Source organism: Eulemur rufifrons, chromosome 28, assembly GCF_041146395.1.
Source record: "Eulemur rufifrons isolate Redbay chromosome 28, OSU_ERuf_1, whole genome shotgun sequence".
NCBI lineage: Eukaryota > Metazoa > Chordata > Mammalia > Primates > Lemuridae > Eulemur > Eulemur rufifrons.
The window spans coordinates 71175666-71200305 of NC_091010.1; the positions used below are offsets into that span (position 1 = coordinate 71175666).

Here is a 24640-nt window from a genome sequence, read left to right on the forward strand (position 1 = left end):
GCCCAGAGAACGGGGCGACTTTGTTACAAGGACACCTTGCCCCACACCCTTCCCCACCCGTAAGCGCAGGTGCAGCCCAGGTCCTGCTTCTGCGGAGTCTCGGCGCCGGGTGCGGGGCCTGGCTGGGAAGTGCGGCCGGGCTCACAGCCGGGCCTGTCTCGGCAGGAGAACGTGTCTCTGGCCGACATCCTCTCCCTGCGGGACAGCGGCCTCAGCGAGCAGGAGGCCTGGGCCGTGTGCCTGGAGTGCAGCCTGTCCATGCGCAGCGTGGCGCACGCCGCCATCTTCCAGACGCTGTGCATCACGCCCGACACCCTGGCCTTCAACACCAGCGGGAACGTGTGCTTCATGGAGCAGCTCAGCGGTGAGGCTGCGGCGGGGGCTGCAGGGTGCATGCAGGCGCCAGCGCAGCCAGAGGACGCAGGGCACGGGCGGGAGCCGCAGGCGGGAGGATGGGCCGGGCAGCCCTGGGAGGGAGCTGCCGCCTCACAGCTCGGAGGGGCAGAGGCGCCCGGCCTGACGTCCCTCCTGGTCCCTGGGCCGGTCCCACTGGCCCTGCAGGGGGTGGACGTGGCACCTCCGAGGTGAGACTCACCCGCCGGTGGGCGCCCTGCTCTGCCCTCCAGGGCCTGGGTTCCTCCTCCTGGAGCCCGGGCAGAGCCCCCTGTCCTCCCACCCTGCAGCCGGTCCCGGGCCACGGTGACGGCAAATGCTCGACACCGTCCTGGGCACCAGGTCTGATGGGGGCATCGGAGGGAGGGGACGCGGCTCCCGGTTGCCAGGTCACTCCATGTGCCCTTCGTGGGTGAGTGACCCTTCTCTTTCCTTCCCAAGATGACCCCGAGGGCGCCTTTGTCCCCCCGGAGTTCGATGTGACCGGAAACACCTTTGAGGTAAGTGTGGCCAATGCGTGCGCCAAGCCCCGCCCTCCTCACCTTCGCCTTCAAGGTCTCCGTTGGGGTCACCTTTGCCGTCAACTCCAGAAATACGCCCACGTGGGGGTGGCCTCTGCGTGTCCGTGCGGGGCCGGGGGCAGGGCCGCCGCGGCCTGGTGTACGGGGCCGGCCCCCTGGGGCTGTGGTTGGGGGCGCCCACCTTGTCCACCGCCAGGGTCCCCCACGGGGCAGCCCCAGTCACGGCCCCATGTGTGGGAGCAGTGGCTTTGAACACGTGTGTCATTATTATACTTTCACGCTGTGTCTTCTGGAATGCAAATGTACCGCATGCAACAGTAAAAGTGCCTAAAACTACCGGCCATGACGGGCAGGCGCCGCGGTTCCCCCGAGGCTGCCCCCTCCCCGGGCCCTGGGCTCGCGCTCTGTCCTCTGGCGCCGTCTGTCCATCCGTGAGGGGCCATCCGCTGGGCCGGGCTCTGGCTCAGCGCACAGTGGCTCCCGCGTGGCTCCTACAGCCCCTGGGACGGGCAGAGAAAATGAGTCAGTCGCTAAATGAGTAATTACAAACTCAAAATCTTCCCAGTAAAAGCATCATTAGCTTAAATTTTGACCTCATAATAAGATTTTGGTCTGACCTGTGTGCTTATTTTCGCTCTCAGCATCCGAGTCTCAGCCCTGCAAGGCTGGGGCAGGCGTCCCCGCTGCCGTCCCCGCGCCGCGGCCCTCAGACTGCAGGCCTGGCGGGCGCCACCCCCTCTCCGGGTTTCCCGCCTCACTGGGCCTCACGGGTCCAGAGCCCGAGTCCTCACCGTCCTGGGCTTGCGGCCGTTCTCATCCCTGGTCCACGCACGGACTTGACTCTGTCACTGCATTTCGGGGTTGGGGGGGGACAGGCACCGACAGGGGAGCTGGGACCTCGTCCCCCCCCGCCCCCCCCCGCCCTGCCCGCGTCCGCACCCCTGCCGTTCTCACCTGCGGTCCTGCATCCCTGCGGCTGCTGCGTGTGACTTCCCACGGCCGTCGGGCTGCGTGTGACCCTGCGGGTTCTTTCACACGCTTGGTCAGACGCCACCTGCAGAGCAGCGTGTGGGGGCCACGCTCCCCTGTCACTGCCAGGACGCTCCGCTGGTGAAGCGCCACGTGCAGCCCCTGCCGGGCGTGGGGCCGTGGCGGTGTCCCCGCGTGTTTCCCCGTGTGGGCACCAAGCGTGCGGCTGGCACGGGCTGTGTCGGAGCAGGGCAGGCGAAGGCGCGGCTGGTTCCTAAAACGCCCCTCGTCTCGCCCCCCGCTGGCTCCTCCTGCTCCGTCCGGCAGGACCCTGGGTCCGGTTGGGTCCCCAGCAGGGTGTCACCGCGCTGCACCTCCAGGTGCGCCCACCTGCGTGTGTTCGTCGGCACCCTGGGGAGGGTCTCTCTGCGCTGCGGGCCACTTTCTAGTCAACCGGGCCTCCTGCCAGGTGCAAAGTTCCCGTCCCCTTGTCAGGGCTGCGGGCGCCGCCCCCCGTCTGCGGTCTGGCTGCCTCCTTTAGGGAAGCAGTTTCAGACTTCGTGGCCTCAGGACCCCCTTTCACTCCTCAAAACGGAGCAGCTCCAAGAGCTTTGGTCCATGTGGTTCTATCTCTCAGTATTGACTATATCATAAATTAAACCTGAGAAATCAAAACATTTAACTATCATTTCATTTAAGAATGACAGTAATAATCCCGTTGTGTGTTGACACACATAGCATATTTTATGAAAAACAATATTTTCCCCCAAAACGTTCACGAGGAGCGTGGCATTGTCTCACATACTTGCAGATCTCCTCAACGTCTGGCCTAACGGACAACAGGGGGGTTTCGTGGCGGCCTCTGCGTTCGCCTGCCGGGATGCCGCACGTCGCCAGGCCTCTGGGGAACACACCGTCTGCTGGGGAGAGAACAGACTGGAAAAGGCGGCGACGTCCCAGCATTGCTAGGAAAGTAGTTTCAGCCCCTCAAACCACACTTTGAGAAAAGCTGCCTCAAGTGTCCTCTGATGAGAAAGAGCGTCTCAATTTCAACTAGTCAAATGTTCATCGTCAGGGCTTTTGTGTCTTAAGAAACCTCCCCAACCTCCAGGCCCAGCAGATACTCACTGATATTTCCTACCACGAGTTCTCAGTTTTATGCTGCACATTTGATCCACCTGAAGTTGATCTGACATTTAAAAAAAATGGCCTGGCTCACGCCTGTAATCCCAGCACTCTGGGAGGCCGAGGCGGGAGGATTGCATGAGGCCAAGAGCCTGACACCAGCCTGAGCAAGAGCGAGACCCCGTCTCTACAAAAAATAGAAAAATTAGCCGGGCGTGGTGGTGCCTGTAGCCCTGGCTACTCGGGAGGCTGAGGCAGGAGGATCGCTTGAGCCCAGGAGTTGGAGGTTGCTGTGAGCTATTAATACAATGATACCACGGCACTCCAGCCCAGGTGACAGAGCGAGACCCTGTCTCCAAAAAAAAAATTTTTTTTTTATTTTATTAGATTTATTCTCAGGAATTTGATACTTTCTGATTCTATTCTAAAATTGACGATCTTTCTAATTACATTTTTCTGCTTGTTGCTAATCCGTAGAAATGCAATTCACTTTAATATCTTAATTTTATGGCCAGCCATCTTGCTACATTTTTTATTGTTTCCAATAACTTATAGATTCCTTTAGTTTTTCTCTTTTCGTAATCAAACCACCGACCGTACCAGGTGTTCCCCCCAGCGGTCATGCTCAGGTCCCTCTGTCCCCAGCGCGAGGACGGCCGTGACAGGGAGAAGGGGAGTGTCCCTCGTGCACCTGCCCGGGGCCACGGGTCGCCCTGGTTCTGGGGCACCGCCCACCCTCCAGAGCCACGTGGCCACGTGGTTCCCCGCGGCACCGAGTTTTGTCCTGAGTGTACTCGTCGCTTCTAGGAAATGTGGCTTCTGCGTCCTTTCCCATGATCACATGATTGTCCTTCGTTAAGATTTCAATATTCACGTGCTTATTTGCTGGCATTAAATCACCTTTCCTCCTCGGAAGAACCGGGCTGTGCAGCTGTCTTAGCTTCCTCGCACACTTAAATCCACCGGCCCTGACTGTGGATTTGGGCGTATTTGTGAGGGGACCGGCGGCTTTCCGCTCTGCTGGCGTTTTCCACGGGTCCTGTGTGAGCACCCCTCTTTCTTTCCTTGCCTGCTTGCGTAAGAACGGGGTCGTCTGTCCCGTGAGAGTCTGGTGAGGCTCGTTTATAAAGCCATCTGTTTTCTTGGAGAAAAGATTTTTAACCACTGCTCAATTTCTAATAGTTACGGGACTACTGGGTTCTTTATGCCTCACTGAGTCGGCCTTGGGGTCTGCTTAGCCGCGGATGGTCCGCGGTGGCTGCGTCACCTGCAGGCCCCTCGGACCACGGCTCGTGCACTTGCACCTCACTGCCCTGTCTCTGTCTTGCGGGGTGGGGGGACCTCACTGGCTGTTCCAGAGCCCACTGTGTCCCGGCCTCTCCTGGCCTGTGTTTTCTTTTCCGTTGATTCTCACTTCCGCTCCTCCCTTTTCTCGCACTTGTGAGTTCAGCGTCTGCCTGTCTCTCCCGGAGCGTTGGCTCTCAGCGTCTGCCCGTCTCCCCCGAGCGTTGGCTCTCAGCGTCTCTTCCTCTCTCCCCGAGCGTGGACACATGGCTGCCAACGCCCGTGGGTGTGAGTTTTGCTGCGTTCCTTGACTTTTTGTTCCCCAAGAGAAAGGCAGAGGGTGCCCGGGGTGACCCGCGTCCCAATGCGAGGGTGCCGGCGCCCACAGGAGAGAAAACACGAGACTTGGGGTTTTCTAACAACCTGACCCAGCTGCTGCGCAGTCGTGACAATGACCCCAAATGACTCCGGCTCTGCGTCCACCTGCCCGTGTGCTGCGGGAACTCTCGGAGCACAGTGTTCGCACGACCCTCACCTCGGTGCTCTGCCCAGCGTCTCCTTGGCCCCGTCCACGCAGACCCTGGGCCGCCGCGGTGAAGGGCCACGGCCTTGGTTCCTCCCCGCAGGGGCCGGGTCCCCGGTGCGCGAAGCGTGGGTGGATTCCGGCGGTCAGGGCTGAGGCCGGGCAGGGCCCGCCGGCCGCGAGGCTGCATCTGGGACCTTCAGCGGAAACCGTGAGAAGAAAAGACTTCAGGGGCCAGCAGGAAACAAGACACAGCCCCGAAACAGCGCCTTCCTCTGCGTCAGTGATCACCAGTTAGGAATGAAATTAAAATGCTGCATTTGTAACAGCAACAGAAACGCAGGAACCCCTGTCGTGACGGGAGCAGACCGCCGGCCGACCTCCACAGACGGGAAACGGACGACTCCACCGCGGCCGGGACAGCGCCTTGAGCCGCGGCGCAGGCAGCTATTGTCTGTCAGCTAAAAGTAAAATTTAAAAAAAGAGACAGGCCGGGCGCGGTGGCTCACGCCTGTAATCCTAGCACTCTGGGAGGCCGAGGCGGGTGGATTGCTCGAGGTCAGGAGTTCGAGACCAGCCTGAGCAAGAGTGAGACCCCGTCTCTACTAAAAATAGAAAGAAATTATATGGACAACTAAATATATATATACAAAAAAAATTAGCCAGGCATGGTGGCGCATGCCTGTAGTCCCAGCTACTCGGGAGGCTGAGGCAGGAGGATCGCTTAAGCCCAGGAGTCTGAGGTTGCTGTGAGCTAGGCTGACGCCACGGCACTCACTCTAGCCTGGGCAACAGAGTGAGACTCTGTCTCAAAAAAAAAATAAAATAAAAATAAAAAAGAGACAGACCCTGTCTCTACACGTAGAGATGTTATTTTGTAAAATAGCTGGTCCTTCCCAGATTAATATGAAAAGCCACTGTGTTGTACTAAAATCTCAATCATTTTTGGCTTGTGTTTTGAATGGGAATGGGAGAGTTTGTATTTGTTTTGTAAAACCTAACAAATGGGAAAGTAGACAAACCATTTTTTAAAAAGCAAACCCAGCGTAACTTGTCCTGCAGATATTAAGGCAGACGGTGAAGCTACGGTGATTAAAACGGCACAACCCCAACCAGGGGCGGAGGAGCCAGCCCAGCAGAGGGGCTGTAGGGGCCCAGGCAGAGAACCTGGCACGCGAGGGCGGATCCTTCCGGGCGCTCCCCAAACTCGCACCCACGGCGCCGGCACAGAGACGGCCCTCAATGGGTTATGGATAGATATTTTAAAGTTTTAAAAATATTAGTGGAAACAGAGGAAAACCATTTTTACCTCCTGGGGTCGAGAAGTCCCTCCCAAGAAGCTGCCAGAGGAAGAACGGTGGCAAAGTGGAGGTCAGAGCGCTCCACGTCAGGACACGTGACCCAGCGGGAGGACCAGCGGGCGGCGGGAGCGTGTGTGGGCGCCAGGCCCAGCCCGGCACCTCGGTGCAGAGATCAGCAGCGTCCACGGATGGGCATTTCGAGGAAAAACTTAAAACTGCAGATAGGTAAGAACAGATGCTTGGTCTCTTTCATGATTATAACAACGCAAATTAACTCAAGATGCTGTTTCTAGCAGACGAGCAAAGCTGCCGCGACCGGAGCTCCGCGGGGGGTGGGACCCTGGGCACGGCCGGCAGTCACGTGGGTCGGTCACTTAGGAGCAGTTTGTCGGCAGCTGTGCCGGGAGGTGACCCGGGACCCACCACCCACTCCCAGGGTTGCGCCGCACACACAGCCTGGAGCACAGAGCCGCCACACAGCCACGCTCGCTGAAGCATCGGCTATAGCGTCAGGGCAGTACAGGGGCGGGACCCCCACTGCCAGAACACGAATGTCAGGGGGTCCCCCAGGGAGACGGAGCCTGGCCCAGGCCCCCCATGAGCCTTTAAGGGCCCTCAGAGGCGTGGGCGGGTGGCAGGCCCCGGGGGGACGGGAGACCACAGGGGCTGGCAGTGCGGCCACCATCAGCACCGGCCCAGGTGCGAGGCAGAGACTGTGGCAGGGCCAGGCGTGAGCTGGGAGGGGCCGAGGGGCCGGCAGGAGGTGTCGCTGCCCCCAGCAGGGGCTTGTGCCAGCAGGGAGGCAGTGGGGGCCGACGGCAGGGGAACCCAGGACACGGGGACGGTGCAGAGAGCGCCCTGTGCCGGAGTCAGGGCTGGGCTCTGGTGAAGGTCGGTCTGTGTCCCCGCGGAGATTTATGCTGTGAAAAGCTGGCGCACAGGACCGACGCGGCTCCCCCGAGAGACACACCCAGGTCCTCGGCTGCGTGTGCGTGTGGCATTTGCGTGTGCCCGTGTCCAGGCGAGAAGCCCGGAGCTTCTCCGCCAGCGTGGAGGTGGCGTGTCCCAAGCACCCTCGGGGATGAGGGGCCGCGGGGGAGGCTCAGTTTCCTCTGTGATGCTTTTTAGCTTATTCGAAGAAAACTCCTGAGGAGAAAAAGAAGTTGAGGCAGAATTGGTGACGCTGGGTGGGCAGGGCTTGGTGGCCGCGCTCCTGGACGGAGACCCTGGCAGGGGACGAGGCAGGAGGGGCAGCCGGGCCTGGGGACATAAGGCTTCCAGCAAAAACCGGACAGTGTGCAGGTCACCCCAGGCCTCATGACAACTGAGGGTCGTGTGACCACCCGGGGGACCTGGGCCGCCTGGACCCCATCAGCAGCGGTGGCAGGTCCAGTTCGGGGTGGGGTGTCCTGTCCACTCGGCCGGCCTCGCCTCTGGAAGAGGGTGCAGTGTGGTGGGGGCCCTGGCCCGGGTCCCGGCCTCCACACGTGTGCTGGGACCTGCCTCCCTGGGCTGCGCTCCTGTTGGTGACGTGGGATGGTGACGCCTCGTGTGCTGTTCTGGGATGAAGCTGGCCAGGCCTTCACGTGGAGCCCCTCTCAGGCCAGTTAGGAAGACGCCGGCTTTCGAGCACAAGCGCAGCCCCGTCCTTCCTCTTGCTGAAATCCCGCTGCGGGAACACGACCCAGAGAGGAGAGGCTCAGCCCTTCAGAGGCGCAGCTGCCTCAGGGAGCGGGTCGGCGTCTGCCCCGCGGGGGGCGGGGGCGGGGGCGGCCCAGACCCGCCAGCGAGAGGGCGGCGTGGCCCAGGCATGTGCCTCGCGCTGACGGCCCCTCCCTGCCGCAGGCTCACATCTACTCCCTGGGGGCCACACTGAAGGTGGCCCTGGAGTACGTGGCGGAGCCCACGCTGGAGCCCAGGCTGAGCCGGGACCTGGAGGCGCTGCTGGGTCAGATGCAGGCGGAGGACCCCGGGGACCGGCCTGACCTGGAGGTAAACGCACGGCCCTCACCCCCCTGGGGCGAGCCCCGACCCACCCCCGCTGCCATGTGCACCGCACACACGTGCACACGCATACACACACGTGCACCGCACACACGTGGGCCCAGCAGCTCCCCTGGGTCCCTGGACCAGAACTGGGAGGCACTGCGTTCTAAGTGAGGACTTGCCTCTTCAGTGCACGTTTTGTTACGGAAGGCTGGGCCTGTGACTGTCACGGCCAAACAGGACCTCCTGGCTCCTGTAACGCCAGGACGCATTGCCCGGGGTGCAGAAAATGGGCAGGGCGGGCGGTGGGCAGGCCCTGGGGACTGCCGGGCGCTGGGGAGGGCGGCCCCTCCCTGGCGACCCGCCCGTCCCGCCCACAGAGCATCATAGCGCTGTGCGAGGAGAAGATGCAGCTCACGTCCTCCTGCCGCCTGTGCCGCAGCCTCTCGGCCGTGGGGAGGAGGGTGCTCTCCATCGAGTCCTTCGGAGCACTACAGGGTGAGCACTCCTGACCCCACACACGCGTGTGCTTGCATGTGGGCACACACATGGACACGCGTGTGCATGTGTACACGTGTGGTGTGCCTACACATGTACACACATGCATGCAATGCACACATATACACATGCATATGGGCATTTGCACTCACACGCACACATATATACGTAGGCACACGCCCACTTACACAGACGTGTGCACACATACACATACTGTGCACACACATTAACACAGATCACATGCACTCACATTCATGCTAACGTGCTCACGCACCTCATAAACATCTGCACTGACACATAATCACATGCACATATATTCACATAGGTCACGTGTGTACCCACACATAGACACGCACATTCACACTCACACACATATGCAAATTCATCTGTCTATACTGCATACTCCCATGTGAGCACACCCTCCTTTAGTGCCCATGCTGAAACACACGTATTAACGCGTGCACACACTTGCATTTCCACGTCCACACTCGTTCTCGGTGGCAGCCGGCAGTTTTGCAGACACCAGGCCCTGAGAGCCGAGGTCAAGATCGCGTTCAGAAGTGACTGACACTAGTGTGGTCACCTCTCTGGGTCTCGTGGGCTCCGCGAGTGGACGTGGTGCCGTCTCGCAGCTCGTTTCCTTCCGCCAACACCACGCGGCAACCGCTGCCGCAGCGTGTGGGACTCCAGGGCGCACACGGTCCCGCGTCGTCTTAGTCGCCTCTGAGCAGACGGCACCTGCACACAGCTGCCCGCAGCACGGAGCCGTGCGGGGCCTCGGGACGCGGTGTTGAGGCCGTGGCCGCGCAGCCTGGCAGTGGCCGGCAGGGCTCCTCCTGCCGAGCAAGAGGCATTTCTGACCCCGTCGGCAGTGGCACTGCTGTGGCCCAGGCGGCAGCCACCGGCGTCCCTCTCCACAGAGCAGAGCCCCCATGGGAGGGCGCAGCGTGAAGTGGGCTGCAGAGTCCCCAGAGGGGCCGCGAGTGTCCAGAGCCGAGTGTGGGAGACGGGCTGCCAGGACGGCCGTGGCCAGAGTCAGTGCCGTCCTGTGGGGACTGTCACCTGTGTGACTGTGATGGGACAGCGACTGCCTTGGCTGAGTAATTAGCTGCCCGGGGCTCCCGTGGGAGCCCCCAGCGGAAGCCTGGCCTGGCCCCGGGGGAGAGGGAGGCCCGGAGCTGCTTTAATTAGCCAGATCACGTGACGGGTGAGGCGGGACTGGCAGGCGGCCCTGTCCCCTGAGCACCTGCGCTGGGGTCCTGGGCGGGGGGCGGGGCTGGGGACGCCATCCAGGCTCCGTGGTAACCGTGTCTTGCTTGTGCCCAGATGTTGGGGAGACCACCTGGAGGGAGAAACCTGCTCCAAGAAGCGCAGGGCCCAGGAGGCCGCCCGGAGACCGCGGCACTGACCCGGAGCCCCCACCCCAGCGCCGGCCCCCTGCAGGCCCAGAGCCGGAGACCAGCCCCAGGCCCTCGCCGCCCAAGCCCCTGCTGTCCTCCTCCATGAGGAACGGGGAAGGCCACACCCGGGGGGGGCTGGCCGGCCTCTTCCTGGACACCAGGGGCCCCCTGGGCGAGCTGGACAGAGACCTTGTGCGGAGGGGCCGGCTGAGGAAAGTGCAGACCTTCCCCAGGCTCCTGCCCGACGGGCCCGAGGTCAGCTCGAAACACCAGCTGCTCGCGTCTGAACTCTTCCCTCTGGACCCCAAGAAGGTCTTTCCGGATGGGGAAAATGGCCCTTCCAGCTCCAAGACGCAGCCCAGATGCAGACTGTGGCCAGAGCCGGAGCCCACGCCCCGGCTGGGAGGGGCTCCCCGCGCAGGCCTCGGCGGGGCCGGGGCCCCGGGGGCCCCCAAGGCTTCATGCCCCGGCCAGGCACCGGCAGAAGAGAGACCCCCGCCCTGCCCTGCAAACCCTGGAGAGCCAGGCTCTGAAGGCCGGACACCCGGAAGTGACGAGGAGATTCCGGAAGGAGCCGGGCAGCCAGCAGGTGCAGCCGTGGAGCAGGTGGGTGAGCAGGTGTCTCCGGGCTGGGGTCGGCGGCAGCGTGAGGGCAGCAGGGGGTGTCCACGCCCGAGCGCCCCAGGGCGTCCTCAGAGCTGCTGGGATTTTGTGCAGCTGCCGGGATGGCCCCCGGGCAGGAGGGGCCCCCCGTGTCCGCTGCCCCTGGTGACGGGCGGAGGATGCCGTGTGGAGCAGCCTCTGGGAAGTTTGCGTGGTTTTGCGTCACCACCAGCGGTTGAGTGGCCGGGCCGCTCGGCCCTCTGACCCTGCGTCCCCGTGAGCTCCTCAGGGCAAGGGCCCCTGGAGCCGGTGGCCCGAGGACCTCGCTGTGCCACCTGGATCCCCTTCCCGCCGGGCCTGCTGACCCAAGGCCCCGGGACTCACTTGCATTCACCTCCCGTAAGCTGGTGGGGTCCTGTTCGCGGGCCCCGATGTGCACACACGTGTGCCCACCACCCACCCCCTTCCCGTGCCCAGGCGCCTCATGACGGCCCACCTTCCAGGTGGGTAAACCGAGGCACAGGGTGCTAAGTCCCCCGTCGGAAGGTGGCACTGCCGAGGGGTGGGGCTGAGGTCTCGGCCTCCTTACCCCGAACTGGGCGTTGCCAGGTCCTGGGATCGGGGCCGCCCAGACCTCAGCCCCCGGCGCAGGGCATGGTCGCAGGCCTCGGGGCCGGTCCAGAGCCAGGGGCCAGCGGGTTCAGAGCTCCGCGCTGGGTCCCCACACGTGACGCAGGCTGGCGAGGGAGGGCAGGCGCCAGCCGCTGCGCGTTTCAGCCCCGCGAGGCGCCAGGGCCTGGACGGGGGTCTCTGCTGAGGCTGCACCTGCGGCCAGGGCTGGCGGCGGGTCCTGGCGCCGCCCTCGGGCCGAAGCTCTTTGGCTCCAGCCGCGTGTGTTAAAACACACATCACATAAAACCTACTGTCAGTGCACAGAGCGTCACGTGTGTTCGCTCATCTCCGGGACACTGTGTCGTCCGGACCCGAGCTCCACCCACGAGACCCCTGCCCCCAGCCCCGCAGCCCCTTCCCGTCTGTGCGAATCTGACGACCGCCCGTGAGCGGAGCCACCGCGCTGCCCTGTGCTGACGGGCTTAGTTCACTCACACGACGTCCGTAGGGCCCGTCCGCGCTGTAGCGTGTCGGATTCTCCTTCCCCTCCGAGGCTGGACGATGTCCCACCACGAGGGGACACGGGGCTGCCTCCCCCACCGGCCCTCGGGACTGGCCGAGCTGCTGTGGACTGGCCGTGCGAGTGCCTGTGCCTCCCTCTCACGCCCCCCGGGTCCGCGCGCAGAAGTGGCATTGCTGGGTCCCACGGCCACTGCACGCGCAGTTTCCGAGGCGCCGCCTCACGGTTCCCTGCCGTGACACACCTGGAACATTCATTCCGGCCGCCGTGCGGAGGGCTCTGGTCTCCCACGTCCTTGCCCGGCTTGTCTTGACGTCGGGACGTCCCTGGCCCCTGGTGTCGGGCAGGGTTGGGTGGCTCTCGCCCGCGGTGGCTCCCCGCTGACCATGCTCCTCTCCCCACAGCCGGTGTCCCTGCAGGACCTGCTGTCCCGGCTGGGCCGGCCCCTCCGGGAGTGCGAGCTCTGGGCCCTCTGCCTCGCCCTCCTGCGCGCCCTGCGGACGCTCCCCGAGCACCCAGGTGACGCCCCTGCTCCGCCACCCGCTGGGCACCCTGAGGGCTGGTGGGGCAGGTGCTCACAGGCCGGCCTTCAAACCAGGCCCGTGATAAAGAGAAACGGGGGCCACACCACGGCCCGGCCACACGTCCTCAACGGGGCGACCCTGTCCCCAGGGAGGCACTCTTACTGTGCTGGTCTGTGTCCCCCCAAAGCCCGACCTGCAGGACAGAAGGACAGGTGGGCGGGATGTCGGTGGCACCGCCCTGCCCAGGGGGTGTGAGGACAGTGTCCAGAGGGCTGGGGGTCAGAGGTCCACGGCCACCTGAGCCTGGTGTCCCTGCGCTGTGCACCCGCAGCCCTCGGGCCACCTCAGGCCAGATTCGTGACCCGCAGGGCACAGCCGGCCGCGCCCCCCGACCCCCACGCCCTCCTCTGTTGAGCCCTTTGGTTTCCGGCTCGAGGCGCTGGTGTTGGCCGGCGCTGCCCGGGGCTGGGGGCAGCCGCGTGCCCGTGTGGCGGGGCCCCCGCCTGGCCGAGTCTCCGCCAGCCCGGGGAGCCCGGCCACGCCTGTGCCCAGTGCTGACCGCAGCTGTGTTGCAGCTGACCTGCGTCTGGACTCCGTGCTGGTGGCCGAGGACGGTGCTGTGCTCCTCAAGCCGCCCCCTGCCGACGGTGGGTGTTCAGGGGGGCCCCCCAGGGCCGGGTCCCAGCGGCAGCCGGGACGGGGGAGCTAAGCAGGCTTTTCTCTCGCAGGCCCTTACGACTCGCTCTTCCTGGCTCCCGAGGTGGCGGAGGAACGGCTGGTGACGGAGAAGGTAACTGGGCCCCCACGGCCCTGCCCCAGCCCCACGGGTGCCACGTCTGCTCCACCCAGGGTGCCGCTGTGCCTTGCTGTCCCCTGCAGGGGACAGGTCTGCTGGGCACAGTGGCCACCTCTATTCTCTCTGCCGCCGCCCAGGCCTCCGTGTACTGTGTGGCCGCCGTCCTGTGGACAGCAGCCAAGTTCAGCGTCCCCCGTGACCACAAGCTGGCCCTGCCGCGCAGGCTCAAGACCCTCCTCCTAGACATGGCCCGGCGCAGCGCCCTGGAGCGGCCGTCTGCGGCGGAGGCCATCAAGGTAACTGCCCGGCGGTCGTGGCCCCGGCTCACAGCCCACGGGCCTCGGGCCGTGGCCACCGTCACCGAGCTGGGCACGCAGGGGCCGGGAAGCCACTGCCCAGGTCGTCCCTTCTAAGAACAGTCAGCCTGACCGTCGGGGGAGGGGAGCGCATTTGTTTCATCCACGGCCGTCCAGGTGGGCGGACAGTGTGGGGGTCCCTGCTGCTCCCACGGCCACTCCTCCAGGGCACCCCACTCTCCACGGTGTCCAGTGGCCAGAGTGGGCAAGGGTGTCCCCCACAGGGCCTGCGGCCTCAGGCCACCTCCTCTGCGGGTCCCCCTGGCCTTCCCCCTCCCCACCTGGCCCCACTGCTGGGACTCGGACCTCAGGGCTGGGTTCTAACCACTCCCCCCGAGAGGGACCTCGCCCGCGCCCCACAGGCAGAGCGGGTGACAGAGCGGGGCCCCCGCGGTTGTGAGGCCACCAGACCTTCTGGAGGGAGAAGCCACATGCAGACAGGCAGGAGACGGCTGTGGGGGGACCTGGGTCTGTGACCTTGGGCAGGTGGGTCACGTGAGGACAAGCTCGAATGTCAAAGTGGCGGGAGCAGGTTTTCCCAGGAGCCCCGCTGCCCCTCGCAGGGTGGTGGGCTTCTGGAGGGAGCACAGGCCGGGAGGGAGGGGTCCGGGGGGCCGGCCGTGGGCCTGTCGTCTGGTGCCGCTGGAGCAAACAGGGAGCGCTGTGAGGCCCGGAGCTTTCTCGGACAGGAGCTCCATGGGGTGGGGCTGGCAGCCTCAGCCTGGCCTGTCAGGACGCACGGACGTTCTCCTGCCCCCAGGTGTGCGGCAGTTACCTGCTCCAGCGGGGCATGGACAGCAGGAAGGTCCTGGCCCACCTGCGGCTGTCCACCTGCGAGGTAGGCGAGCTCCGTGGCTACGGCCCCTTCCCCCGCCTTCCTCAGTTTTCTCCCCGCGCTGCGGGTGGCGCCGGCACGGCTGGGTCCACCCGGCGTCCAGGCCTCTGTGGCACCTGGGCCGGGCCCTGTGTCCTCCGCCCAGGTTTGCCAGGAGGAGCAGAGCATCGGTCTCCAGGCTTTCTCAGTGGCTGAGCTGAAGCCCAGTGCAGCACCCGCTCCGGAGCCCAGCCCAGGTGGGCCCCCACCCACACCCAGCACCCCGTCCACCCCCAAGCACCGGCCACTCCCGCCTCCAGCTCCAGGCCTGGCTCAGAGGGGCCCTCAGGGACCCGGGGAGGGGGAGGGCGCAGCCCCACACGGTGGGAAAGAGCAGCCATGGGGCCCTGGGCTCCCAGCCCCACCACACCCACCGCCCCTGTCCCCAGGCTTCGAGCCGGTCAGCAGTGACACCCTCAGCAGTGACACCCGACTTGTGGCCGTGCCAGGGCCCGTGCCCAGCCATCCCTGCAGCTGCAAAGAAGCCACCCAGCTGCCAGCCGCATTCTTGTCTGCAGCCACTCACTTTAGGCCCATTGTCCTCCCACAGGACACAAGTGTCACCGGGTGAGTCTCCCAGAGCAGGTGGGTCCCCAAACTTGGGGCTCCTTGCTAAGCTCTCTGCTCCCCTCTGCAGGGACCAGCTTGCCGTGAGCCTGGGGCCGGCAGAGAGCGGGGAGGAGGGGAACAGCCCGCCGGAGGGTGGCGCAGAGGGGGAGCACCGCCCTGAGGCCCCCACCGGAGACAGCCTGGAGGCGTCTGGCCCAGGGCCCCAGGGAGCAGCCCCAGAACCTCTTGGGGAGCCGGTGCTTCCGGACTGGGCCCAGGGGCGCCCCCATCCCCTGGCCCCTGAGAACCAGCTGGAGGGGGCCTCATTGGTGACTCCTGGCTCCGCTGCCCCCACCCTGCCCCTGAAGCCATCGGTGCCACCCCCACAGCAAGGGGCTGATGGGCAGATCCCACCTGGGGCCATTTCCGGGGGCCTCGGGCCCTGCCCCTCAGAGCCCACAGCGGCCAGCCTCGGCCCCCGCCACCCCCTCAAGCCACCCCGGGGCAAGGCCACCGATCACCTGGGCCAGGAGCCAGAGGGCCCCCAACCAGCCTCTCAGGGCCCCTCCCCGGCCGGGGGGCACGCGGACAGCCCCAGGGGCTCCCCCGGCGGAGAGCGTGGTGATGTCGGAGAGCATGGTGATGGCGGAGAGTGTGGTGACGTCGGAGAGCGTGGTGACGTCGGAGAGCGTGGTGACAGTGTCCCCGAGAGACCCCAGCCAGCAGAGCGCAAGCTCTGCCTGCCCGGCGTGGACGCCTCGCCCCTTGCGAAGAGGGCGGCCTGCCCGTCCCTGCAGGAGGCCACGCGCCTCATCCAGGAGGAGTTCGCCTTCGACGGCTACCTTGACAACGGGCTGGAGGCCCTGATCATGGGTGTGTGGGGCGCAGGGGCCCCCGGGAAGCCCCAGGACTGGGAGGGGCCGCAGGGGGCCCGGGCAGGACTCAGCCCTCCAGGGAGTGGTGGGCGCCAGGGGTCCAGCCCAGCCCCAGCCCAGCCTCGAGCCCTGAAGGCTGCTCTTGCCCCCAACCTGACGTGTCCCCATCATCTTGCAACCCAGGGGAATATATCCTCGCCTTGAAAGATCTCACCTTTGCCACTTTCTGCGGCGCCATCTCCGAGAAGTTCTGCGACCTCTACTGGGACGAGAAGTTGCTCCAGAACCTCTTTAGCGTGGTGAATGGGCGGACCTCGCCCTCCCAGAGGTGAGCGCCCACGGGGGAGGCCCCAGCGCGAGGCCGGGGACCCGCGCTGGCGCAGTCAGGGCAGCGACAGCCCCGGCCTCAGAGCTGGGGGCGCAGGATGGCACCGCCCGCTGGGGTGGCAGCCGCCATCCCTCTGCCCTGCAGGAAAGGAAACCAAGACCACGCAGGGCCCCAGGGGACGTGCCCCTCCTGGAGTGGCACCTGGGACCGCTGCAGAGGGGGAGGCCGGACGGGGGTCCCCGGGCCAGGCCGGGCCTGGAGCCCCCCTGGACCCCCTGTGCTGAGGGACACGTGGGCCCCCAGCACCAAGCGGGGGGACAGTTGTTGCTGTTGGGAGCTGGGGGGGGGCCTCACCTTGCTCACGGCCCCACGCGGTGCCTGCACCTCCCCGACCCCAAGGGCGCGTTTCCATGGCGCTGAGAAGGGCTGTCCCAGTCTGTTGCTGATTCCGTCTCGGAGCCCCGAGGTCCTGTGTGTGCCATGCCCCTTGATGGTCCTGAGGAGCAAGTTCGTGACCACCCGTCACCCCAGCCGCGGGCTATGCGTGGCCACGTGGCCCTGCTCATCCTGCTCGTGCACCCGAGTGGTCCACGCCAGGCCCCGGGGCGGGGGTCACCCAGCAGGCGGGGGCGGGGCCGTCTGACCGCGTCCTGTGTTCTCTCCTCAGTGCTTCCGAGGACGCTGGGCCGCAGCCTGGGCGCAGGCTGAGCAGCTGCTCACTGTCCGGCCAGAGGCCCTCGCTGCCCGGCCCGGGTAAGAGCTGAGGCTGCGCCCGCAGGCTCCGGGGAAGGGCTCCCAGCCTCCAGGGCGCCCAGGACCCCAGGGCTTGTCCTGTGAAGGGAAGGTTTTCTCCCCGAAGCCAGCAGGGCCGGGGCTGTTGGGGGCTCCTTCCCTCCCCAGCAGCATGGGGGAGCCAGGGAGCGGGGCGGGGCCTTGGGTCTCCGAGGACAGGCACACCGCCAGGGCCAGGGAGGGTGACAAGTGGAAGCCTGCCACTTAGACCCCGAGGGTGGCTTTCCTAGGTCCTCAGCCCAAGGCTCCCAGAGGATCTGAAGTCCTGTCCGGGGCAGGCAGAGCAGCAGGCATTGGGGACGGGGTGTGGCTGTGGTCACCCTCGGGTCTGTGACCAGAGCTTCAGGCATGGGCTTGGGCCGGTTCCGGCGAATCAGAGAAGCGGGAAGTGCGCCGGGTGTGGCGTCCACACACTCCGGGAGACCAGGGAAGCTCAGGAGAGCTGCCCAGCACAGACGGAAGCGCCCGGCCCCGAGAGAGCCCGGGTGCCGCTGGCGGGTTTGCGAGTGAAAACATAAGACCTGGGCTTGTTGGGGTGGGAGCCAGGGAGGGCAGGGCCGGACTCTGGGCACACGGAGCTCGGAGCAGAGGGAGAGCCCGGTGGGGTCTCTGCACACCGAGGGCCCCCCCAGGTGCAGCTCTTCGTCCCAATCCCAGCCCCACCATCCCAGACGGGGCCCCGGGCCTCCTGAGCCGTCAGCACGGCCTCTGTCCGCTGGGCCGAGCAGAGGTGCTGCCGGTGACCTGCCTCCTTTCTCTGCAGGAAAGGAAAAGCCGGCCGCGGCCAGGACCAGCAGAGCCCCCAGCCTGGCCCCCTCCCTGCCGGACGCCGACTCAGACGAGCTCTCACAGGGGAACTTCGAGGTGGGGTTTCGGCCTCAGAAGTCCACGCGAGCAGGGAGAGAGCAGCAGCCCGAGGACAGCCGGCCAGCCTGGGGAGCCTCGGACGCGGAGGTAGCGGCCCAGCTGGCCAGGCCCGGCGAGGGCAGCCCGGCGGTGTCCCCCGGACCAGCAGGGTTCCAGAGCTGCAACCCCGGCTGGTCCAGCGCCTTCTATGAGGCCGACTGCTTCGGGGCGGACGTGCACAGCTACGTGAAGGCCCTGGGGCGGCAGGCGGCCGGCGGGCACTCGCAGCCGGACGCTCAGGCCCCGGTGAGTCCAGGCGCCCCCCGGGGTGTCCTCAGAGCGAGGCCTCCTTCAAGCAGAGCGCCCACGTCACCCCAGGGGACAGACGGTGCTATGAGCGCAAGAGCCCCCTCCCCGCCGGGGCCCGGCCACAGTGGTCTGGGCCCGTCCTGTGCTTTGCTCCCTGCACGAGACCCCCACGTTTGGGCTGGGGCACGGCTCTCCTCGCGTGTTAGCTGGGCGCGTGGCCAACAGGTGACGGGTTCACAGGAGTCCCGCTTGGGCCAGGCTGTGTCTCTGCTGGGGCAGGTGCAGCCTCCTGGCTCTGAGGTGAGAGAAGGTGCCTGCTATCTTGGGGCAGAGCAGCCAGGCCCGGCCACCCTGCATGCGGGGGACTCTCCGCAGGGCTCTGGACACAGGGCTGCTGCCCCCAGTGACTGGAAGGCCCAGGTGCCCAGGGCGGCCAGCAGGAGGGACCCCCGGCAGTGACCTCTGCCCCGGCGCTTCACTCTCCACCTCCGGCCTCCAAGCCCCGGGCGGTGCCGGGCAGGGAGACAGCACCTCCCCGGGCTCTGCCTGGGAGCCTTTCCTGGAGGCTCCTTCCCTGTCCCCTCTGCCACCCTCTGAACGTCACTCCGTTGCCTGGCCTAGAAAGTGACCCGGCACCTTCTTGGGAGCCAACGTGGGAACAGTGTGATGCTCTTCAAACGCTCGCTTTTATTTGGAATCAGCCGTGTCCTCTGGGCTGCGCGGCAGGCGGGGCATCGTGCCGTGGCCTCTGCGTGTGTCCCGGCCACGGGCCTGGCGTCGTGCACTGAGGGCTTCAGGACTCGGACCTCCCACGGGGCTCTGGCGAGGAAGGGGCAGCCTGCACGGTGCCCCCCCAGTGACAGGGCCCACGGCGCTGCCGCCGCTCAGGCCCGACAGAAACTCGCTGCTGCCACATCCGTGTCTGGACCTCTGACCAGAGACCCCACCCCTCTCTGCAAGTCCCCTCTGGTGGGGCCTGGTGCTCGTCCGACTTCCCTTCTCCAGTGTGTGTCTACACGGGAGCGCCACGGAGTGAGTCGGTTCCAGTGTGCATCTACACGGGAGCACCATGGAGTGAGTCGGTTCCAGTGTGCGTCTACACGGGAGAGCCATGGAGTGGGTCGGTTCCAGTGTGCGTCTACACGGGAGCACCACGGAGTGGGTCGGTTCCAGTGTGCGTCTACACGGGATCCCCATGGAGTGAGTCGGTTCCAGTGTGCGTCTACATGGGAGAGCCATGGAGTGGGTCGGTTCCAGTGTGCGTCTACACGGGAGCACCACGGAGTGGGTCGGTTCCAGTGTGCGTCTACACGGGATCCCCATGGAGTGAGTCGGTTCCAGTGTGCGTCTACATGGGAGAGCCATGGAGTGGGTCGGTTCCAGTGTGCGTCTACACGGGAGAGCCACGGCGTGGGTCGGTTCCGGTGTGCGTCTACGCGGGAGAGCCACGGCGTGGGTCGGTTCCGGTGTGCGTCTATGCGGGAGCGCCACGGCGTGGGTCGGTTCCGGTGTGCGTCTATGCGGGAGCGCCACGGCGTGGGTCGGTTCCGGTGTGCGTCTACGCGGGAGAGCCACGGCGTGGGTCGGTTCCGGTGTGCGTCTACGCGGGAGCGCCACGGCGTGGGTCGGTTCCGGTGTGCGTCTACGCGGGAGAGCCACGGCGTGGGTCGGTTCCGGTGTGCGTCTACGCGGGAGAGCCACGGCGTGGGTCGGTTCCGGTGTGCGTCTACGCGGGAGCGCCACGGCGTGGGTCGGTTCCGGTGTGCGTCTACGCGGGAGCGCCACGGCGTGGGTCGGTTCCGGTGTGCGTCTACGCGGGAGCGCCACGGAGTGGGTCGGTTCCGGTGTGCGTCTACGCGGGAGCGCCACGGAGTGGGTCGGTTCCGGTGTGCGTCTACGCGGGAGCGCCACGATGTGGGTCGGTTCCAGTGTGCGTCTCCACGGGAGCACCATGGAGTGGGTTGTTTCTCTCCACCTGTGGCCGCCTTTGCGGGAGCAGAGACAAACCAGCTGCAGCAGGAAATGCGGCCTGCACAGGCCACATCACCCTCCTGTGGTCTTGGGAAACTGAGGCTGAGGGAGGGTCATGACCCCTGCAGCTGGAGAGAAGCCAGAGTGGGGCTGGCACCAGGGCTGCTGGGCTGCGGCCACCGTGGCCACCGTGACGGGCGCCCCTGAGATGAGCGCTGGCCTTGTGCCGGTGTGGCGGGGCCCCCTGCCAAGCGTCTGCCGGATGTAGGTGGGTTGTGAGACGTCTCAGCCTTCAACAGCTTCAAAAGGGCTCGGGGACAGCAGTTTGCCACGAGGTTGTCACCAAAGGGTGGTGGGCTCTGTCCCCCGAGAGGGCCCTGGAAATGTGCTCTGAGACCAGCGCAGGTCGGAAGGGTCCGGCGAGGGCCAGTGTCTGTTCTCACTGGGCCGTGACCCTGTGGTTGGGACAAGGTTCCCTGAGCTGCGTCCGCAACAGGCCCAGGTGGACACTCACCCGGCATTGCTCTGCGGTGGCTCCTGCTTGGGACATGGCGTATCCAAGCGGCTGGTCTTGGGGGACGAGGCACGGCGGGCTGCTCACCTGGGGAGAAGTCTGTCCTGGACCCCCGCGCAGCCGGGACTTTCCTGAGCCCTCTCTGCCTGGCGGCGGGTTTGGGTGAGAACAGCCGTGGCCACAGCTTCGCGACCTCTGAGGACCCACCGAGTCCCTTTCACAGCAGGAGCTTCAGAAAAACAGGAAAGGCATAACACAACTACCAGGCGCATTTTCACATTTGCAGCTCAAAACAAGAGTGCACAGGAGCCTCGACCACGCTGCTGTCCCCGGCCGTGACACTGGCCCCGGCCGGCCCAGGCCCGTCTGGGCGCTCCCGTCGCTTCCCCCAGGGTCGAGGTGAACGGCAGTGGTTTCCGTTCAACCTTCTTTGTCTACGACTTCTGGCTGTTCCAACTTCCTTCCAATTACTGTTTCATTCATCTCCTCCCCGATGTTCCTCAGCCATTTGTCCAATTAAATCCAGTAGCCAGTGGCCTAAATTGTGCCTCAAACCGTTCACATTTGTTTCTCTTTTAACAGATGATGCTCTTTTAACTTTATGAAAAATCCTCAGGCAGGTTAGGCCAGAGCAGAACAACTCACCGGAACGGTCCTAAGTGTTCGTCTAGATCTGGCTGAGTCACTTGTGGTCCAGGTGTGGCCGAGACACGTGGCTCCTTCTCCCTTGTGCCGTGTGCCGTGTGGATTTCAAGTCCCCGCAGGCTAATTTAGAATCCGTCCACGTTCGGCGACGGGAGCAGTGTTGCTGGCAGATGTCAGAACCGACTCACAAGCCGAGGCTCAACGCTGACCCATGACCCACGTTGTTGCTAAACACCAGTTTGGGGTAGAAGACAGACATGCAGACGATGTTTTCATTGAGACCACCATATAGAGGGGATTTAAGTAAAAATATTGCCTGCATTTTTTACTTTGCAAAACCACTCAAAAGTAAGCACCATCAACGAAGCCCAGTCCATCGTGGGATGATGAGATTTGGGGAAAGCCGTGTTTGGATTTGAGCTAACAGACTCACAAGAGCCACCCGGAACAGCTCTCAGCTTAACCTCCCATGGCCGCAGGCATCTGGAAACCTCGCCGGACACGGTTCTCCGTGGAGCCTACGCGCCTCCCAGGCCCACACCCCGTCCTCCTCCTGCAGGAGCAGCCGCTGGAATCCGAGGCCCAGTGCACAGACCCCCGAGGCGTCCCAGACCCCTCAGCACCTGCAGAATCGCTGCCCTCCTCAGTGGGTGCCGGTGGGAGGCCTCTGTCCTCACCTCCGCGCAGGGAGGGGCGACGCCGGATTCCGGCTGTTCCCACGCTCACTGCCCCCACGAGGCCACCCCCAGGCTGCCCCGCCCTCAGCCTCCATGTGAGATGAGAACCCTGCCTGTCCCAGGAGACCATGCGCGGGAGGGGGCTGCCAGGCGGGAGGCGAGCTGGGAGAACGCGGCATCTTCCTCCTGGACATCCAGGGTCTGCCGGCCTGGCCCAAGTCCCACATCCCTCATGGAGAAGCCCCCACTCCATCTTCTGGGCAGGAACTCAGATTCTGGGCAAGTTCAGGGACCCACACACAGGAGTGCACCCGTGCACACGTGTTCACACTCGCCCAGAGCGGCATGGGAGGCCCTGCCGGCCCGGGCAGCAGGTTCTAGGAAGAAGGATCTACACGGGTCGGGTTGGTGCAGTCCGTGCCGTTGGGCTTCTTTAAGCTTAATGTAAAAAGAAAGGCAGGGACCCAAAGGCACCCGGGAGACACTTGGGGGCCGTGGACCCATAGCGGAGCCCTGTTCCCTCAAGGGCCCGAGTGCAGGGACGTGGTGGCCACACAGCTGTCCTGAGGGAGAGTGCTGCTCCCTGAGTATCCCGGGGGAGGGCCTGACTCTGGCCAAGGGCGGCAGGCAGCCCACCCACCCCAGGCACTGCCCTGTGGGCCTGGGGACCGTGGAGGGGCCTCCTGGACCTCAGGTGCCCGGGGCCAGGTGGCCTCAGCCTGCCAAGTGTGCCTGTGTCTCCCCAAACCTGGAGCCTGTGCGGGGAAGCTGCTGCATGTCCCCATGGCGGTGCGTGTCCCAAGTTGCAGGACGTGTCCCCATCGCGGTGCGTGTCCCCATGGTGCTGCAGCCGTGCCGCCCTGGGCTGAGCCGCTCTGCCTCCTTGCCAGGAGCTGGAGCAGCAGCTCGTGATAGAGCAGAGAAACTACCGAAAGACCCTCAAGTTCTACCAGAAGCTCCTGCAGAAGGAAAAGCGCAACAAAGGTAACCGTGGGCCAGCGCGGCAGGGCCAGGCGCGCCGGCTCCCGCGTGCCAACCCCGCCCCCGCCCCCGCCTCCCACGCAGGTTCGGAGGTCAAGACCATGCTGTGCAAGCTGCGGGGGCAGCTGGAGGAGACAAAGTCCAGGGTGCAGTTCCTGGGCCTGGTCAAGAAGTACCTGCAGGCAAGTGGCCGCAGCCCGTGCACGGGCGGGTCTGGGCCCCGTGGGAAGCCCGGGACGGGTGGTTGACAAGCCCCTGTGTCCGCACACGCCCAGGTCCTGTACGCGGAGCGCTGGGGCCTGGAGCCCTGCGCCCTGCCAGTGATCGTGAACATCGCGGCGGCCCCCTGCGACACGCTGGACTTCAGCCCGCTGGACGAGTCCTCTTCCCTCATCTTCTACAATGTCAACAAGCACCCGGGCGGCGGCCGGCAGAGGAAGGCGCGTGTCCTGCAGGCGGGCACGCCGCTGGGGCTCATGGCCTACCTGTACTCCAGGTGAGGCGCCCCAGAGCAGGCGGGAGGAGCTGGTTCAGGAAAACAGAAAAGGGTCCCGGGAGGGGACAGAGGCGGAGAGGCCCTCGGGGTGTGCCTGGCAGCCCCTGCACCCTGCCCTCGGGGTGTGCCTGGCGGTCCCTGCACCCTGCACGGCTAACACACTGGGGCCCTTCAGGCCATGGTCTGACCCACGCCCACCGTGGGGTCTCCTTGCTGTTACGGGGACATGTATGTGTGTGTGACTGTGCGTGTAAGTGTGTGCACATGCAGTGTGGTGTGTGTGCTGGGCATGTGCATGTGTGTTATGTATGATCAAGCATGTGTGGCTGTGCATGTGTGATATGCACAAGTACGTACATTTGTGGTATGTGCGGAGTATTGTGTGGTGCAGTGTATGGTTGTGCATGTGTAGTAGGCATGTTTGATGTGCACGTGGGCATTGTGGTGTGTGGTGTGTATGGTCATGGGGGTGTTGTGTGGTGTGGCATATGCGACGTGTGTAGTATGTGCAGTCATGTTCTGATGTGTATGATGTGTGTGCATGTGCGTCGTTGTGGTATGTGGCGTATGTGATGTGTGTGGTGTCTGTGGTGGGGGTGGCGTATGTGATGTGTGTGGTGGGGGTGGCATGTGTGAGATGTGTGGTGTGTGTGGTGGGGGTGGTGTGTGTGAGGTGCGTGGTGTGTGTGGTGGGAGTGGCGTGTGTGAGGTGTGTGGTGGGGTGGTGGGGGTGAGGTGTGTGAGGTGTGGTGGGGGTGGCGTGTGTGAGGTATGTGGTGTGTGTCGGGGTGGCGTGTGTGAGGTGCGTGGTGTGTGTGGTGTGTGTGAGGTGTGTGAGGTGTGTGGTGTGTGTCGTGGGGGTGGTGTGTGTGAGGTGTGGTGTGTATGGTGGGGGTGGCGTGTGTGAGGTGCGTGGTGTGTGTGGTGTGTGTGAGGTGTGTGAGGTGTGTGGTGTGTGTCGTGGGGGTGGTGTGTGTGAGGTGTGGTGTGTATGGTGGGGGTGGCGTGTGTGAGGTGCGTGGTATGTGTGGTGTGTATGAGGTGTGTGGTGGAGTGGTGGGGGTGACGTGTGAGGCATGTGGTGTGGGGGGGTGACGTGTGTGAAGTGTGTGGTGTGTGGTGGGGGTGGCGTGTGTGAGGTGTGTGGTGTGTGTGGTGTGTGTGAGGTGTGTGGTATGTGTGATGGGGGTGGTGTATGTGAGGTGTATGGTGTGTGGTGGGGGTGAGGTGTGTGAGGTGTGTGGTGGGGGTGGCGTGTGTGGTGGGGGTGAGGTGTGTGAGGTGTGTGGTGGGGGTGGCGTGTGTGAGGTGTGTGAGGTGTGTGGTGGGGGTAGTGGGGGTGGCGTGTGTGAAGTGTGTGGTGTGTGGTGGG

General features: G+C 64.9%; 1 protein-coding gene across 1 annotated transcript in view; it reads left to right on the forward strand.

Moving 5' to 3' along the window:
• KNDC1 (kinase non-catalytic C-lobe domain containing 1) overlaps positions 1–24640 on the forward strand; it is a 44421-nt gene that overhangs the window by 6097 nt on the left and 13684 nt on the right. The window contains exons 2-21 of the mRNA XM_069460190.1: positions 166–364; positions 835–893; positions 7962–8108; positions 8483–8600; positions 9927–10606; positions 12140–12254; positions 12835–12906; positions 12988–13049; positions 13193–13351; positions 14172–14249; positions 14392–14482; positions 14675–14852; positions 14923–15425; positions 15522–15707; positions 15893–16037; positions 16705–16790; positions 17593–17981; positions 22682–22775; positions 22857–22954; positions 23048–23268. Of these exons, the coding sequence (XP_069316291.1) occupies positions 166–364; positions 835–893; positions 7962–8108; positions 8483–8600; positions 9927–10606; positions 12140–12254; positions 12835–12906; positions 12988–13049; positions 13193–13351; positions 14172–14249; positions 14392–14482; positions 14675–14852; positions 14923–15425; positions 15522–15707; positions 15893–16037; positions 16705–16790; positions 17593–17981; positions 22682–22775; positions 22857–22954; positions 23048–23268 (3680 nt within the window). The remainder of the gene's footprint in view (positions 1–165; positions 365–834; positions 894–7961; positions 8109–8482; positions 8601–9926; positions 10607–12139; positions 12255–12834; positions 12907–12987; positions 13050–13192; positions 13352–14171; positions 14250–14391; positions 14483–14674; positions 14853–14922; positions 15426–15521; positions 15708–15892; positions 16038–16704; positions 16791–17592; positions 17982–22681; positions 22776–22856; positions 22955–23047; positions 23269–24640) is intronic.